This window comes from Acipenser ruthenus, chromosome 10 (assembly GCF_902713425.1).
Source record: "Acipenser ruthenus chromosome 10, fAciRut3.2 maternal haplotype, whole genome shotgun sequence".
In the NCBI taxonomy this organism is placed as follows: Eukaryota; Metazoa; Chordata; class Actinopteri; order Acipenseriformes; family Acipenseridae; genus Acipenser; species Acipenser ruthenus.
In genome coordinates this window covers 36,834,646-36,851,879 of record NC_081198.1, presented here as the reverse complement: position 1 = coordinate 36,851,879, position 17,234 = coordinate 36,834,646, and the positions used below count along the sequence as shown (strand labels likewise).

The window sequence follows — 17,234 nt, the reverse complement described above, 5'->3', positions numbered from 1 at the left end:
TTTAAACGCTGTTAAAGGCCCTATGGCTTGACAAATCTATTAATTTCATGGTCACAGCTGTGGGTGATGATACAAATATATAAGACACAGTATATATTCAGCAATTTTATTTACCACCCTAAAAATAAATTATATATATTTGTGTTAATGTGTATGACTGCAGCAGATGTGTTGTAATAAATCACAAGTGTCTGGACTTCGTAATGCAAGATTCTGCATGTTGTTTTTTTGTTGTTTTTTTCCCCCCCATCTCTGTTCTTTGTAATAATGGGTAGGGTAAGGCCATGTTATCAATTTTTTAAACAGAATGCCACAAAGTTTATTAAACTGATTTTTTTTTTTTCTTTGGAAACCTGTTTCAAATTAAACTTTCTGACGTGTGATGTGTTTGAAGAGTTAGGTATGTGTGCTGCACTGACAAAAATGATTGGTTGTATTTAAAAAAAAATATATATATATATAGATGCAGATAAAGAAACTGATTTTATTATGGTAACTTTCACCGGAATAGAAACACCAGAAAATGTTATTATCCAACAGCAACACTTCTCATAGTCATATAGATGTACAGAATGGATCTCAAACTTTTCTAGTTGTGTCCTCCTACATATATATGTATGTATGTGTATGTTATGGACAGATGCCGAAATCGGGCAGTTCGCGAAGTGCCCAGCTGCGGTGGGCAGATGCCGAATTAGCATTGAATTTTATGTAATTTCAGCATCTGCCCGGGCAGTTCGTCAACTGCCCACCGCTACCCGGACTGATGGTAAAGAAAGAATTTTAACAGTACTTTTGCGCTTAAAGGCAACCGAGGTAATTCACACTCTATTAGTAGTATACTGTATCTGTTAAAAATCTTTCTTCCCTTGCTTTATTTGATGTTTTTTTAAATTTTTTTCTTTTATTGGCTGCTAGTTATGCAATGTGTGCAGTGCATTAGGTCACCTCACTTCATTATTCATTTTTCAACAAAGTCCTTTGAGACTGTAAGGCTCTTGCATAAAGTCCTAGAAACGGGAAATAAAGAATTTGATACATCCCTGACATTTCCTGTTTGGATCTCTTGGATACATTCCCCCACTTCACAACTAGTGTTGATTTTTTTAAGAAACCCTTACACTTTTCTATTGACAATGGGCACTTTCATTATTACAGGAATTACTTTAATTACTAGTAAAGCATATATTGGCGTCATGAGTACAGATGCAGTGAAAAAGCATACAAGGTAATGCAGCCTAGCGGCTGAGAATTGGTGCATTGTATTCAAAATGGGAATTTTTATTATTTAACATGTTGTGGCACTTACTTATGCAAGTAACGTAATGTATGGTTGCCCTATGCATAGGTCAACATTACCATCATTACATTATGGGGGGGGTATGCTGTATAAACATGGTAGAGGGTACAAATAAAACTTGCAAAGCACTACTAGTCAGGGATGTAATTGAATAAAAATAAATACAAGCCTGAAACATATTGGAAGTGCTAATTCTCTCTGTAATGCTCTAAACCCTTTTATATCTTGAAACATGAACTGTTTTTGCCAAAACTAACTCCAGTAGACACACGCCCTGTCAAGGGCTGTCTAAATCATAGGCTCTGTAATCCAATAAACATAATAGCAGCACAGTGCTCATTACTTCTCATTGGTCTTTTTATATAAAAGAAGAAAAAAAAACATTGAGTTTGTTACACTGGTGTGTGTCTGTCTTTTTTTGTTTTTCTAAGAATAAATATTAGCCAGGAAAAATCCTGGTTTGGAGCCAGAACAAGAGCTGCGTTTTGTGCTTGAGATTGCTGTTTTGGACCGAGTGAATAATTCACTGGTCAGCTGGCCTTTTGAATGCAGCAAGTGCACACAGGCTGCAACCTGCAGACTAGGCCTAGCTGATGCGCAGTCTGGGGAATCTCTTATTGATCTGCTACGATAACCACTGACAGGCTACAGCAGTGGTGGTAAATGATTATAGCTCTCTGCTTATCTGACTTACAGTAAGGGACCATTTTGAGGCAAAAATTAGCAGATATAAAATAAACCTGGTCCTGCCTCTGACTGGGTCAAAGTAATTTTGTGTACACCCTCACTGTCACTTTATTGTACCCTCCCTGGCCCAATCACAGGTTTGTAATAAGCATTGTAAGTGCACTCAAACTGATGGCATGAGCAGTTTTTTTTATATAATTATGCATCGGAATGGTCATCTTTCCATGCTGTGGATTACAATTTATTTTGTTTGCATTAAAGTCCTGGGGAAGATTTTAAACTGTAGTTTAGTTAAAATGGTGCCCTTCCACTGTTCAATAAATATACAGGTACTGTAGTACTATGCCTCCAACATTGGTTTATGACATGTTACCAGAGGAGTCTGAAACCAATTTATGTGTCATGTTGCATTATAGAAAAATAAACTGTTGCCTGAAAGCAGTAATTGACAGTATATGGTTAACACAGTGTGCTTTTTAGAATATGGAAATGATTAGGCACATCAGAGATGGTAGGAGGCTGGGAGCAAAAAAAAAAAAAAAAATCTTCCTCGAGTTGTTCTTGTTCAGCTGACAGGAGTCTGGACAGATATACCAAATACTTGCCAATCTTGGGCTTGATGCCATGAATACACTTTCAAAAAGCAGGGCACTGTTTGCTAGGAGCATGGGGGTGAGTGTGCTCGTTTTTACCCTGCAAACCAGACTGGGCTGGTTGCCAAGGAGCAGGCTGAGATGTGTTTTTTTTTTTCTCTCTGTCTCTCTTTTTTTCTCTCCTTCTCTCCTCTCCTCTGAGTGCCTTTCTCAAGGGGGGTGTCTTGTGCAGCAGCTGCAGGTGTCGTACAGAAACGCATCAGTCTTTTCAGCACCAGGTGGGGGCTCTGTCATTCTGTCAATGACCTGAATGAATCCATAATTCACTGTGTGATCTGCTTGGGAGACGGAAGGAAGCTTTTCACAAGGCCATTTTACCTGAACAAAGCAAGCAATTAGCTGTCTTTTTAAGCCTCGAGGCAAAAACAGATTAAGTTGTGTACATTACAAAATTAGCTATGTGAAGTCCTGCGTTGCTGTCTGTGTTTGCTGGCTTGCAACCACAGAACCCCCCTGCAACCTTCTATATCTAGACCTTAACACTGGCATAACAATTTGGCAAAAAAAAAAATGGTTTAAATATGGGTAAATGCTCAGCCCCCCGATTCCTTTTGGAGAGAGTTCCAGTAAAGGAGTGGCTGCTGAATGTGTCACCCCCAAATAAAATCCACTTTCCTCTGAGATTATAGAGCTGGACTGGACACATGCTCCATCTTGCTTACGCTATTCAATATGATTTTAGGATATTAGGAGTGCCTGGTAATCAGGTTTATATGGCTTCAAACTACATTTACTATAAGCCTTTGTAGCGGGTTGTAGTGTAGCTAGATCTTATCTAATGAAGATGTGTCTCCCCCCGCCCACTGTACAAAGAGACCCTTTTATTACATCATTCATGGGGGAGTCAATAAAATAAAAAAAATAAAAACCTGAAAAATGGATGAATGTTCGGATATGAGTAATACTTTGGCAGGTTGAGTTTAAAATGAGCGGCATCTTTGCCAGAGAAGTTTTGTGGAGCCAAGCTAATGAAAAAGTAAAATCAATCCTGTACTGAAAGCAGTAGAGTCGTGACAGCAGCCTGATTTAAAACAGACAGAGGAGAGGTGGTAATAAATACAGTGGGATGCCTGAACATGAGATGGCTCGTAAAATAAGGTTACGTTCTTATGGGCTTGAGCTGGTGAGTGTTCATGTTCAGTTGAAGAGAACTACATCTTTTGTTTTTAACGTGACATTTAGAAAATACCATTCCAGCATTGAGGATTCTAATAAAACTATTGCTGGCTCCCATCAGGGTTGTGTGTGTGTGCATAGTGTTAACAGACAACCTTTCCCAGCAGACCCATAGCCTAGATAAACAGGACAGAGCACCAGGACACTAAGTCTGTACTGTTTAGGAAAAGCCACCTGCAAAACAAGCAGTGATGTGTAAGGAACAGTAGGACTTCTTACAGTACTTATACAGTAGATGGTGTACTACTCTGTATACAGTTTGAGGCTCCAATATATGCCTTTCAAGTACTAAAAGTTATTTTCTTTTAGTACTTGAAAGGCAGCATTTCCGTGCCTTATAGCAAATATAAATAGGTTGTTCTCCTTGTTTTCTGTTTAAATGTGATGTCCTGCGGGTTGCATGAGAAAAAACAGTTGCAATGTGATTAGCCTGATTTTTTGCCTTTCACATTGAATTTGGTTACCAATGAAAAAGTTTGCTTCTATTATGTGCTAATTTTATTGTGTGCTAAATATTCAATGCTAATGTGTATGTGTTTGAAATATAACGCTTCCGCAAAGCAGGACACCATTTTGACTTGAAAGAATATTTTCAATACTGGTGGCTTCTTGAGATTTGATGTGAAACGGATTGCGCAGCATGTTGGCATCACAGATAATTGAAAGCCGTCTATTGGTTTGATAAACTATTCTTCTAGCTCTTGCAGCCCTGCCTTGGTTCCTCAGCAGGGAGAACTGCTTTGTTTCGGTGATCAGATTGTCACAAGCACATCCTTGCCAATGTGCCATCTGTCTCTAAAGCAAGACTGCTCAAGGGAGTTCCATCTTTTGTCTGTGAAATATCCGAGGGCATGCCAGTGGGTGAGTTACTGAGTGGCTCATCCCAAGCATGGCGCTACCATGCCGTACCCAGCACGCAGGGGGATGGTGGCTGCAATCCAGTATCTAAACTGAGCTCTGTCTGACCAGAGTGGTTTGCTGGCACACAGCACACTCGCAGTCCCTTCCGTCTTTCTTTATAATTCGTCAATCTGAACACAAAGAGAAACTGCGGTTACTTTTGCATAGCAGGGGATCAAAATACTTGCATGTTCAAGTGGACATGAAGATGAAAGCAGGGTTTGAGTGCCATCCCTGTGAACTTAGCTGAGAGAATCCTTTCAATTGGCAGGTGGTCCACAGAGGCATGTACAGTGATGGTATTATAGCGCAGTACTGTGCATGCTCATGGGCCAGCTACTACACTGCTTGACATTCTCCACCATGTTTCTCCATGTTGGTATAAGAAATAAGCAAGCATGTATGTATACCTAATTCCCTTTTATATATAATTTCATGAATTACACCTGACAGGATAGTGTAATGTAAATATTCTCTCTAGCCTTTTAAGGTTTAATACATTACTATTTTTGTAGACAAATTTGTGTGAGGGAAGGGGACTGAGCAATTTTAGGAAGACTGTTCCTTCATAGCCTATAGAGTTTTCTGTGTCACTAAAATACTGCTTTTAACAAAATTATGATTTATTATACCACATCGGGTCGGGGGGAGGTCTATTTATAAATTGAATTTAACCAGCTGGCAGAATCTAAATACAATTTGATGTGTGAATTAATTGGTGAACCAACATCTCTACAATGTCAGTGCCTGTGAATCTCTTCAGTGTATTTTTGTCTTTTAAAAGCAAGTGCCAGATTTGGACCTGCAGTGCTTTTGACATTTTAAATGGAGGCAGTAATTCGATTCACCACCATTCAGATTGAATTGAACTCTGGATGTATTGAACTCCATGTAGTTAAAGGAAATGTGTTTCAAAGCTTTTGAGTTTCATTTTATAAGCAAACCACATTACTTAAGTATTGCTTAGATATTTTTATCTATCTCTGTCTGTCTATCTAGCTATCTATCTGTCTATCTATCTATCTAACTATAATATAAAAAAAGAAAAAAAAAAAATATACACAAAATTTAAATGATTCAAAAATCATTTATTTCAGGACGTTTCGGGCAGCACAGTGCAGTAAACTTGTTGATTTTCTGAGGATGATGTTAAGATAGAATGTTCATTCCAAGAGCCACTATATATATATAAATATATATATATATATATATATATATATATGTGTGTGTGTATATATATATATATATATATATATGTGTGTGTATATATATATATATATATATGTGTATATATATATATATATTATAGGGGTGACGATCCACCAAGGTCACAATACAGAAGCCACGATACGATTCGTATCACAATACTGAAAAACTCATCTCTGCTTGACGGACTTGGAAATATTGCAGATCTATACACAGATTCAGTTGAAAATCAATTATATTTATTTACGACCTAAGTAGTGTAGCACTTGTTTGAGTTTAAAGACAAAGCAGTATGTCAGCTAGAGTTCCTGGGATATCAGATTTAACTAAGTTAACCAAATCTCCTTACCACATTTCTCAGAAAGGAATAAAATACTAAGCAATGTGTACAAGCTTTGTTCATGTGTTTCTTTAGAAAAAGTCTAAATATCAAGTTATTCAGCATTAAGTTGTGATGTCTAATCAGTAACAATTTAAATATTTAAAAAGCATGTCAGCATTTTTGCTTGCATCATTTGTTATTATTATTATTATTATTATTATTATTATTATTATTATTATTATACCATACATTGTATCACTAAGTATATGTATTTTTTAAGTTAAGGTTGAGTATATTATTTTATTTTGTATACTATTCTACACTGTGCTGTTTTTAAATGTGGTTAGAAATAATTAATTATTAGAATTAGAATTATTAAAGCCTATGTTATGTTTAGAATAAAAAACATGTGATATTATGGCCTCCTCTCTTATTTTAAACAAAGCTGGTTTTCTTAACTATTCAAAAGTCTTACTTGGTGGGGCCAGTAGTCCAATATTGATAACTTATCCAGTAACAAATGCTAAATATTCATGTAATGGCACTTTTAGTATTAACATTAATATACATTTTATGGGTAAAACAGTATGCAGAAATAAAGGATGTCATAATTTTGCAGATGATATAAAGGTCAAGGCTGCTGGAATGGTAGGCGGACTAAAAAACTGAGCTTTTGGCAGTTTTTAAGAAAAGTTATACTGTCGCAGTGATTTCACTGTATAACAATTTCCTTATCTACTCTGTAATACCTTCAATTACTGCAGAGTTTCAAATTGCTTGAGGTCAGGCAGCATGTATATTAAGCTCCTAAAGGGCACATTTTATCTGACTGTAGACCGTTCAGCTAATGGGTCCGATAAGCATCCTAGGCACTGTGAGGCAACATCAAGTGTTCTTTTATTTTATTTTTTTTAATCGCTCAGTATTTGGAGCTGGCTCCTTTGCAAATGATTTAATAAGAGATAGGACCTATACACTAATTACTGACCAGCACTATTTATAAATCAAAGTGGATCTATATTTTGATGTCAGATAGGCCTGCCTTTTCTTCTGGGTTTGTGTTTGACTCCTATAATGTGTGGCGGTAAAAACAAAATAACTAAAACGTTGATATTCTATAACTAACTTGTAATAAACTCCAAGCTGCAGTACCAATTCTACTTCTGTTTTAAGATGTCTCTCAAGCACGAAGTAAAAAGCTAATTCTCGCACATGTACTCCATAAATGTACGTTTATGTAACAGGTCAATCAATACAAGGGCTGCGGTTTCTTATTCCAATGAAGGTTTAGACGTTTGAGACAAACCTACGTAGATCTGTACCCATTACACAAGTTAGTGTTACACTGGCATGGATCTAAAGAGATATGGATACAGGACATCAATCTCTCTTGGGAGGTAGTTTTGCTGGTATCAGAGTAAGAATCTGAGGACCCCTGGCGCTTGTGTTGATAGCAGTTATGCAGCAACAGAAACACTGCCAGATAAGCAGCCGATCATGACCGTAAAGTTGTCTAATTGTGAAAACATTCACCAACTCCTGTCAGAACTAGTTGAGCACAAACACTTACGCCTTTATAAATCTGCCTAATCCTTTTTAACTTGGCTCCAGAGAGGGGTGAATTTCCTTGTGTACGTTTTAAATACAGTTACTGTACACAGTCCATATTTAATCAGTCATCCTTTAAATTAGATTACTTTTAAACCCATATTTGACAGGGGAAGTTTATTAAACCATAATTTTAAATTGGATAAAGCTGTCCCTAAAAAGACAAAATTCTTCATGGCTGTGGGAATACTCTAGCACTATTTATGTTCTTTCTTTTTAATTATTTGGTGGGCCTGTCCTTCTGCAAGTGTCCCCTGTCATTTTCAGAGAGAGTGCCAGTAAAGAGTAATTATCAGAGGTTATCTGGTGTAAAGCTGTTTAAGAACTTAAGGACTGCCCCGGGTGGTGACTCTGTGGTTGTGTTTACTATTCATACACTTTTTTAATAGGACTGAGACTCCTGTAAATTGCTTCCGTGTGACCTACTGTGTACACACTGCTGGAATAAGTCTTTGTGTGGAGCCTACAGTAGCTGCACAGGTTGGGAAAGCGGTGGGGAGGCCATTTACAGCTGCAATAGTACTGTATACTACTACTTGGCATAATTGACAGACGGACACAGAACACAAAAGCCCTAACTGGAGTTATGAAAGGGGAATGCTAGTACAGTAGGTGCAGTACTTGTTGGACCAAATGTGACTGCAACAATGAAATGCAGGACCACCACGTGCTCTGTCTAAACAGTGGCACTAAGTGTGGTTTTCCGCTGACTAATGTGGGAAGATGAGGCATGTTTGTAACTTGTGAAAAGAAACCCCTGCATTCATGGCAGTGATAGTAATGGAATATATTTCTGGTTTGTTTCAGATGGAACAGGTCTCGGATGAGGAGGTTGACCATGCAGCAGAGGAGGACAGCGACAAAGAGGACCAGGACCTCGATAAGATGTTTGGAGCCTGGCTGGGGGAGCTTGACAAGCTGACACAGGTCAGTAACTAATAAGATTTCTACAGTACTATGGGGACTGCGCCATTGAAAGATACTGCACCTGCAATGACCTGGAGACTATATACAGTGCACTATACTTTTATAAATCCCAGGACATCCTATTGTGACTTGCCAATGCATCTAAAAATGAAAGTAAGTGTTTACTTACAGGAACCTAATTTATTACCACCAGACAGGACAGAGATGAAGGGCCCTAATCACAAAAATAAAACTTACATTTAAACAAGCCAATAACTGTGAAGGACAGTTTTCATGAGTTCACATTATTTTATTCCTTAAAACCAGACTTTGATAGAATATTCTTTTAAAACCCTTAAAACCTGATGGGGCCCAATATCTGCAAACGTTTACAGTGCCACAAACAGCATCTGTGATAGCTTGTTTACATACAGTGAGTGTTTGCTGTCAGAACAACACTTAAATTATTGGTTTTGGACACAAATTCAAGCCCACATATTGTCAGATCAATTCTAACTTCCCCTGAGTTATTTTGGTCTTTTAAGACTGAAGGCTGTGGTCTCCTTTCCAGCTCGTGGTGTGAGCGATGTTCTGAGCTTGGAGCCTCTGGGTCAGGGGTGTGTGCATTTCTGTCTTTGTTTTCATCTCTACTTTAGATCCTCAGCGGTCATGTTTAATGGTTCCAGTTATCCTTTCATGCTAACTTTTATGATAAGTCCTGCGGCAAGCCTTTCTTTAAAGTGACTTAATAACTAGGTTCTGTAGAACATTATAAAATTAGATTTATCTTCACAACATAAAACACTTTTTTTTTTCTTTCTTCTTACTTTCAATATATCAACATATGGCTGGTGATATGAACTCAGCAAAGTTGAGATACACTGCACTTGCATTATAAAATACCCTTATTGAAAAGGGTTATACATGTGTTGGCATCAGAACATATTTGTTTTTAGTTGCAACACCCAAACAGTGCGATTACGTGCTACAAGGTGAAAGCTTAGGAAAACACTTTTCTTGTTTCCTTCTTGTTTCACACTGTTTGCTGTTGCATTTTAAACAAAACAGGTGCTGATATTGTCAGTTCTGTCTCTTTTTCACGTTTCTGTTTGTGTGATCAATCTCATGATATAAAAAGACTGTAGATGACAAAACCATGACATTTCCTCTGACAGAAATTGATGTAGATGTTTTAAAGAGGGGGCTTTGCATGCTGATGTATCTGTTTTGTTTTCCCCTTTCAGAGTCTGGATGATGGGAAGCCAGATCAGATGAGGAAATCGCCACTCCGTCAAGAGACCAACCTAGCCAACTTCTCCTATCGCTTCTCCATGTATAACTTGAATGGTGAGCTTTGGGGTCTCCAGGACACGGTGGCTGTCAGCAGGGGGGGGGGATATTTTTTAATATTGTGTATATTTAAACGTTAATATGTCCAGTAAATGTGAAAATGTCTCCTTAAGTTTGTGTTGTGTTTGTGCAGTACTTGTAAGATACTTTTGCATGCTGTGGGTAGGTTGACCCCGTAAAAAGGTGGGAAAGCTGCTGCTGGAGATTGAGAATAAGGTCAGTTCCATTTAAAGTTAGTCTGAAATAAAAATAATATTAAAACAGTTCTACTACATTTCTAATGGTTGGACTTTAATGCCTGCTTTTCCCATTATAATTGTTAAGGGTGATCTCCCACCAGTGTGATTTAGCCCATGCTGGTCCACATACAAGTTTTATGAACAAGGTTTTTGTAGTGATACCTTTTTAATAGGATCAGCTAAAATGTGTATTTAGAAATAATACACACAAAAGTGTTTTCTTCAAAGACAATGCTTTAATTTCTTTTTTTCTTTATTTCTTGTAAGAAATAAGGTAATAAATAAATGCAGAAAAAAGCTTGCCACTTTAATCTTTAAACACCAAGATTAGTTTTATTCAGTTTGTTTTAAATAAAAAAAATAGATACAAAAATTAAGTGTCAGACAACATCCCCCAAACCAAGCCATGTAAGCCCAGTATGCCATTTACAGCACGGTCAGTGATATTACTCCTATGTAGAAGATTGAGCACTGGTTCCGAACGAGTCCAATTTGTTTCCGATTCCAGAGGCTCTGAATCAAGGGGATGCCGTCGATCTGGATGCTCTTATGGCTGACCTGTGCTCTATTGAGCAGGAACTGAGCACCATCGGGTCCAAGCCAAGCGCACCCAAGCACGCCCAGGCAACAGAACAGAAAGTCAGGCAGAAACCGCCAGCGGGGCGCTCCGGTGCCAAACACAGCAGCAGTGCTCGAGCCTCCCCTTCCTCCACGGTGCGGGGCCACAAGCCCATGCACTCCAACTACTCCCTGGATGACATCACGGCGCAGCTGGAGCAGGCGTCCCTGAGCATGGACGAGGCGGCACGGCAGAGTGGGCAGTCGCTGCCCCCTCCCACCATCCAGCACCGCAGGACGGGCTCAGCGGGCACTGTGAGTGACGCTGACGTGCGCTCCATCAGCAACTCCTCGCGCTCCAGCTTCAACTCTGCCGCCTCCAGCATGGACTCCCTGGACATCGACAAGGTGCTCCGGCCTCAGGAGCTCGACATCTTGCAGCAGGGCCAGCCCTCCACAGAGGTACAGCGTTTCCCTTTACTATTACTAGAACTGTGTTTAGTCCAGAACACATTTACTTTCAATTTGAGGTGTTTTACATAGGTGTAAACTGGCAGTGAGTTCTGCCCCTCCTCCCTGCCAGTGAATGAGGTAAAAAAAAATTGTTAGAAATGCTGTTTTATGCAGGTGTGGAGATACTACCATGGGGTGTCTGTACATAATGGAGAATTCCTGAACCCACAATCATAAATTCTGAAGTAAAACTAGACTTCCCTTTTATAGGAAAGGGAATTCTATGAGGTGTGATGGTGGGTTGGATGGAGCTTTTAAGAGCACTTGCAGCACACTGATGGACTATGGCTTGAATATTAGAACAGCCAAGTTCAACTGTTTTAATTGTTAATGCATGCCCTTGAGTAAGATACCAGCACGTAGGAGATTTCGCATGTTTCATTTTGAGGTTCAAGGTAGCTGAAGTTGACTCAGCCCAGATGCAAGTGTAAAATGTCCATGTAGTCCACAGCTCCATTGGGACAGTAGGTGAAATATAAATATCACCCAGTTGATTTAGCTTCTCAGTCCTGATTTTTCCACCAGTCTAGCATAAGAAACAAGAAGCATAAGAAATGTACAGTCAAGAAAGGACATTCGGCCCGTCTAAGCTTATTTGGTTCCTTAGCTGATTGACCTCAGAATCTTGTCGGGTTGGGTCTTAAAGGATTCAAGTGGTTCTGCATCAACAACTTGACTAGGTAGCCGATTCCATACGCTCACCACTCTCTGTGTGAAGTGTTGCATTTACTCTGTCCTAAGTCTATCTCCACTTAATTTCCAACTGTGTCCTCTGGTACTGGTTTCTGTACTGTGCTTGGTTACGGTTTGGGTTAACAATGTCAACTCCTTTTGAGATTTTGTCCCCCCCGATTCTTCTTTGTGCCAGGCTAAATAGATTCAGTTCTTTCAGCCTTTCTTCATAACTTGGTCCTTTTAAGTCCTGGGATTAGTCTGGTTGCTCTTCTTTGGACTCTCTCCAGGGTCCCTTTGGCGTTGTGGTGACCAGAATTGGACACAGCATTCCATGTGCGGTCTTACCAGTGTGTTATACAACCTCATCATAACCTCCCTGGAATTGTAACTACAGCTACAGTCTATACCGAAGCTGTTCAGGCAGAGCCGTCATTATCCTCCAGTGGACGCCCACTGAGCTTTAGACTTGTAGCCTTATACAATCCAGTAAAAAGGATTCATACACCAAACATATTATCTAATTGATATGCTTTTGGTAATGGCAATTCTCTCATGCATAAACTGAGATGAACTACCTTCAAGATGCACAGAAAGACTTTCTGATTTGCAAAGTCATACAATATGCTCTTAAGCCACCTGTGCACATAATCATCATTTCTCTCATGGTAATGGATGTAGGTCATCAAGGCTCAGGTTTCAGGAGTCATGACAGAGCTGTTCCACCAAGCAAATACAGTACAAATTAAATCACAGCCTCGCAAAACTGAATCAGAGTAGCATCCATCTATTGAGATGAGTGAGGTTTGAGTTACACAATCTCAGGCAGCCACTGACAACGTATCCCAGAGATAATGATGACATGCTGACTGACACTATTGATGTTGTGAGACCATAATAACTGTATGGCTTGTTTACTGCCATTACTCAGGCTTGGTCAGAATATTACTGCTGAACACTTTATCTTTCGTTGCTGATCAGTCTTTTTCGCTTGACTTCTTATAGCACCGTTTTTTTTTCAATCAACTTTTGACAACAAAGTGAATCAACTTGCAGTTTCGTTTTTTGAAAGTCTTTTAATAAGTTTATTTTCTCTTGTCAGCTCTCTGCTGTTACATTATTTTTAAGTGAAGGGCCTGAGTTAGTTTCAGCAGTGTTGTGTAAAATGCCCACAATTTCATAGTTACAACATAGATTTTGTTGGACTACCAGCTGGTACAAACCAAAAAAAAATAGGTTCTACATGTCTTCTCTCCACCCCAGTGCATGTGCAAAGCTGTTTCTGTAAATCGTTTTTACAGGGGCAGATGAAACTGATTGACACTGTGACATCAATACTGCTTTACACAGAGAAATCTAAACTAATAAGCAGACAAATGAGAAATCTGTGTACACTCATTCAGTTATTTGGCAGGAACCCCATGTACTGCATTTTGATAAATGTAAAACACAGTTCCTTAATGTGATTAATGTCTCCAAAATTAGAGACAACTTTCCTTTTGTCTGCAAAATCTGCTACCTGATGCTTTTGGAATCAAGCCTGGCATGTTATTTTTACCATTTGTCCTACTAGGAAAATCAGGAAAGAGCTGACTTTTTTTGTGAGCCATCTACAATTGCCATGAACACAAAACATCTCCCCAGTCATATTGAGGGACTCCTCTGGTACAGCTAGCTTCATAGAGTGGCTGAATTCTATTGTTCTATTAGTCGATCTGAAGCTACCCTGATACAGAACATGAGTACAGTGGGCTGCTTGCCATGTGAGTCTGATTCCTCTGTATGGATGTTCTGGTCTCTCAATTAACAATATCAATAGCAATTATAAAACACACAAGCACAGTGCTTCCAGTGACTGCACATAACTTTGGTTTAGCTGTTTTAGTAAGGGCTCTTTTTTACATTATGTCCCTTTTTACACAGCCTACAAAGGGAACTGCTTCCCCAAGATGCTTTTCCTGATTGCATTACTCTGATGTCTCTAATACACTTGGATATAATTACACAATTACAGGCCAATATGTATTTTGGCTGATTTTCACTTGTCAGTGACCACTGACAAGCAATCGGACTGTTTTACCAATTCCATAATCTCCTGCCTGTGATACTCAGTTAGGTAAGTATTCACGTCTCAGCTGGGTTGATGAAGGAATCACTCCACCATTTGCTACACTCAGTCTGAAGAATGTACGTAGCTTTTGGTTGTCCAATTTTTCAAGAGGGATATTTGCGCAAACAAACGCCTCTGTCAGGTCAAAATTTAATGTGTTTCGTGCTTCATGGTTTTCAGTGGACTTTTGGGACATGGAAGTCACCATTTTTTATTTCATTGAAAGTAAAGTAGTCGCGGTACTGCTCTAGATTTCTGCCGTTCTCTTTCAGTGAATACTTGAATCTAAATGCCTGTCAAGAGCCAATTCTTGGTAGTTCTACAGTAACGTTGCAGGACGTAGAGAAGAGCTTACCTCCATCGCTGTGTAAAACTCCTGCTGGATAGTGCTTTGCGCGATCTGTGGCAGACACATTTTTTGCCTTTTTAGAGCACAATCATTTTCTTGTTTACAGTGTGTAGTCTTTTAATTTCCCTCCTAGATTGCATATAGTCACATGACATAATCACTGCACAGCTTATGTGCATGGCAACGTGTACACGCAGAGCTGTGCAGTTTAGTTAATGTGTTTTTTTTTGTATAAAATACAAATAATTATGAAATAATTCATGTTTATTTCTTTAGAATATTGAAAAAAATGGCGGTATTGGGCTAATTTCACGATTTCCGCGTGAAATTGCTTAAAGGCTTTAATTATAGTGTATAAAAAAGGTGCTATACAATTAAGTTACCAACAACTAGCAAATGCAGTTTTTATTTTTTTCTAAATATATCTACATATACAGAACAAATTCTTACATAATAAAACCTGCACGCCCCTCTCTTTATTTCTGACTTTTGTAACAAAGCCTATTGTATATGCCCTTAAGTGCAAATTGCTTTTCTTTTCCATACGCAGAAAAAAAAAAAGTTCAAAACCGACTGCTTTTGTGGGCTGAAGGGCACATACAGTACTGCATGGTGTGTATTTCTTTAGTTGTTCAATGTTTTCAACTGTGTTCCTTGATATGGGGTGCAGAGCAGTCAAAATAATAACTTTCAATAAATGAGTGAAAGATAGGACATGATAACCTGCACCACTTCAGCTGAGCCTTTGTTTTTGTAAGCAGTCCTTCAAGGGCTTGTTTTACAGCTGAGAGAGGACATGACACTCTTTGTTTATGGTTTTTAGACAAGGACTGTTAATCCCATTGAAAGATTATAGAGCAAACTGCTCAGATCCCAGTACATTGTAAGACAGCCCTATTTTTACAAGTAGCGGTGGAACAGCAGCGGTGGAACAGCAGCAGATCCCATTGGACTGCAGTGCATTTAATTACTGGATTGTCATATAACTAATACAAAAGTTAATACAATAGAATTCAAGATCACATTCTGTTTGCAATGAAGTATGTATTTTCAGTAAAGAAATAACAATTGTTCATTGTTAGTTCTGTTGAAGCCTGGGGCAAATTAATCCACGTGGCGAGTCTTCAGAAATGTAGATTATTATAACCATATGAGTCCTTCAGCTGGTTCCACTTTGTCTCAGCTATCCCGTTTGAGAAATAGAAATGGGACACACAATTTTAATAGTAGTAGATTCCTGCCAGTAACGCCCCCTCTTGGCAGGAGACATTTGTTAATCTCCCCTTTAATTTGTGGGTTACGGGGTAATGTCTTCACCTGTGGGCTATTTTTCGTCATGTAATGCTCCCCACTTTGCATGTTAACACAGCATGCAGCGGCACTGGTCACTGCATCAGTTATTCAGGTAGGTTCACTTTAAAAGCAAAATACACTGTAACTTAAGTTTGCATGTGATTTAAAAAGCATGGATTTTTTTTTTAAACTGCATGTTTTATACTGTAAAATAAACCCATATCCTTTCTCTGCATTGGGTAGTGATGGTTTCCCTGTTTCCTCCACTGGGCTTGAATTTTTAATGCTCATTATGGTTCAATGTTGCCATTCCTATTCTCCTGCTGTGTTTGAATAATGCACAGAAATCAATTTGCTGCACGGTTTAAATCCAGCGTCTTAAGAAAGTTAATCACCCGAAAGGAATTCATAGCTGATTTACTGCTCTCCAAAAACAATCAAGATGAGCGCTGTGGCTTTTTTTTTTTTTTTTTTTTTTTTTTTTTTTGTGCAAATTAAGCAATTTCTATTCAGAGATATGAAAGTGCCGCTGAAGAGGATACACACAAATGGTGAACGTACAAACACCCAGGCGCTGGGGGTCAAAGGCAGCCCTTGTGGCTCTTAAATAGGTTTTTGTGACTATCCCCAGATCCCAGCTACTGAGAGAGTGCTGAGACATACAATACAGTACATTGTATTTTCAGAACCGTTCACCCATTTGTGATGAAACTTGGTGTGGGCATAACTTGGTGCAGACCTGTGATCATAATAGGCTGAATGCAAATGGTGGTTGATTTAAAGAAACCAGTTGCCTGGCAATTTTTCTCAACATCCGGTAAAACCAGTTGCTATGAATTTGTCTAGTGGATTAGCCACTGATGGTAGCCATTTGCCCCCATCCAGCCCATATGACAATCTAAATTCAAGCTCTGGAAAGACACATCTTGCCTTACCACCTCTGCATGATTTTAAATGGTTTCTGTTTGCCCCTTCCTCTCTCCTTGTGGTATCTATCCCTCCACCTTCCCAGCATGCTCCTCTGCGGCGGCCCAGTAAGCAGACAAAGCGCCACCTCGACTTCACGGAAGAGGAAGTGGAAGTCGACCTGAGCACTGTAAGTGTGTGGGGGTTTGCTTTGTGTTTGCTGCTACTTTCATCTTCTTGTCTTAAACTAACCCAGCATGTAGAGAGTATCCTCCTGGAAATGATGCAAGTGTGACTGCAAATGCAACCAGTTTTCCTACAGTACTGCCAGCATGTTTTTCAGTATTCAAAAGTCCCCCTGCTAACTTAGTGACTTATGAGGCTGAAATATATGCTAACTGCTCACTGACCCATTGATATGTGGTTTAGAGGGCTGGAATGTCATATTGGGATGCACAGACATGACTAAAACACAGTAGGCCTACT

At 39.1% G+C, this 17,234-nt stretch overlaps 1 protein-coding gene across 6 annotated transcripts in view; it reads left to right on the top strand.

The window, feature by feature from the left end:
- LOC117412909 (ras-associated and pleckstrin homology domains-containing protein 1-like) overlaps positions 1–17,234 on the top strand; it is a 97,594-nt gene that overhangs the window by 41,202 nt on the left and 39,158 nt on the right. For 4 of the 6 annotated variants that reach the window (XM_034021556.3, XM_034021540.3, XM_059032157.1 and 1 more), the window contains exons 2-5: positions 8,660–8,779; positions 10,003–10,105; positions 10,856–11,367; positions 16,855–16,938. In XM_034021556.3, coding sequence (XP_033877447.3) covers positions 8,660–8,779; positions 10,003–10,105; positions 10,856–11,367; positions 16,855–16,938 — 819 coding nt within the window. The remainder of the gene's footprint in view (positions 1–8,659; positions 8,780–10,002; positions 10,106–10,855; positions 11,368–16,854; positions 16,939–17,234) is intronic. The other 2 variants (XM_034021573.3, XM_034021564.3) reach the window with 1 other exon arrangement.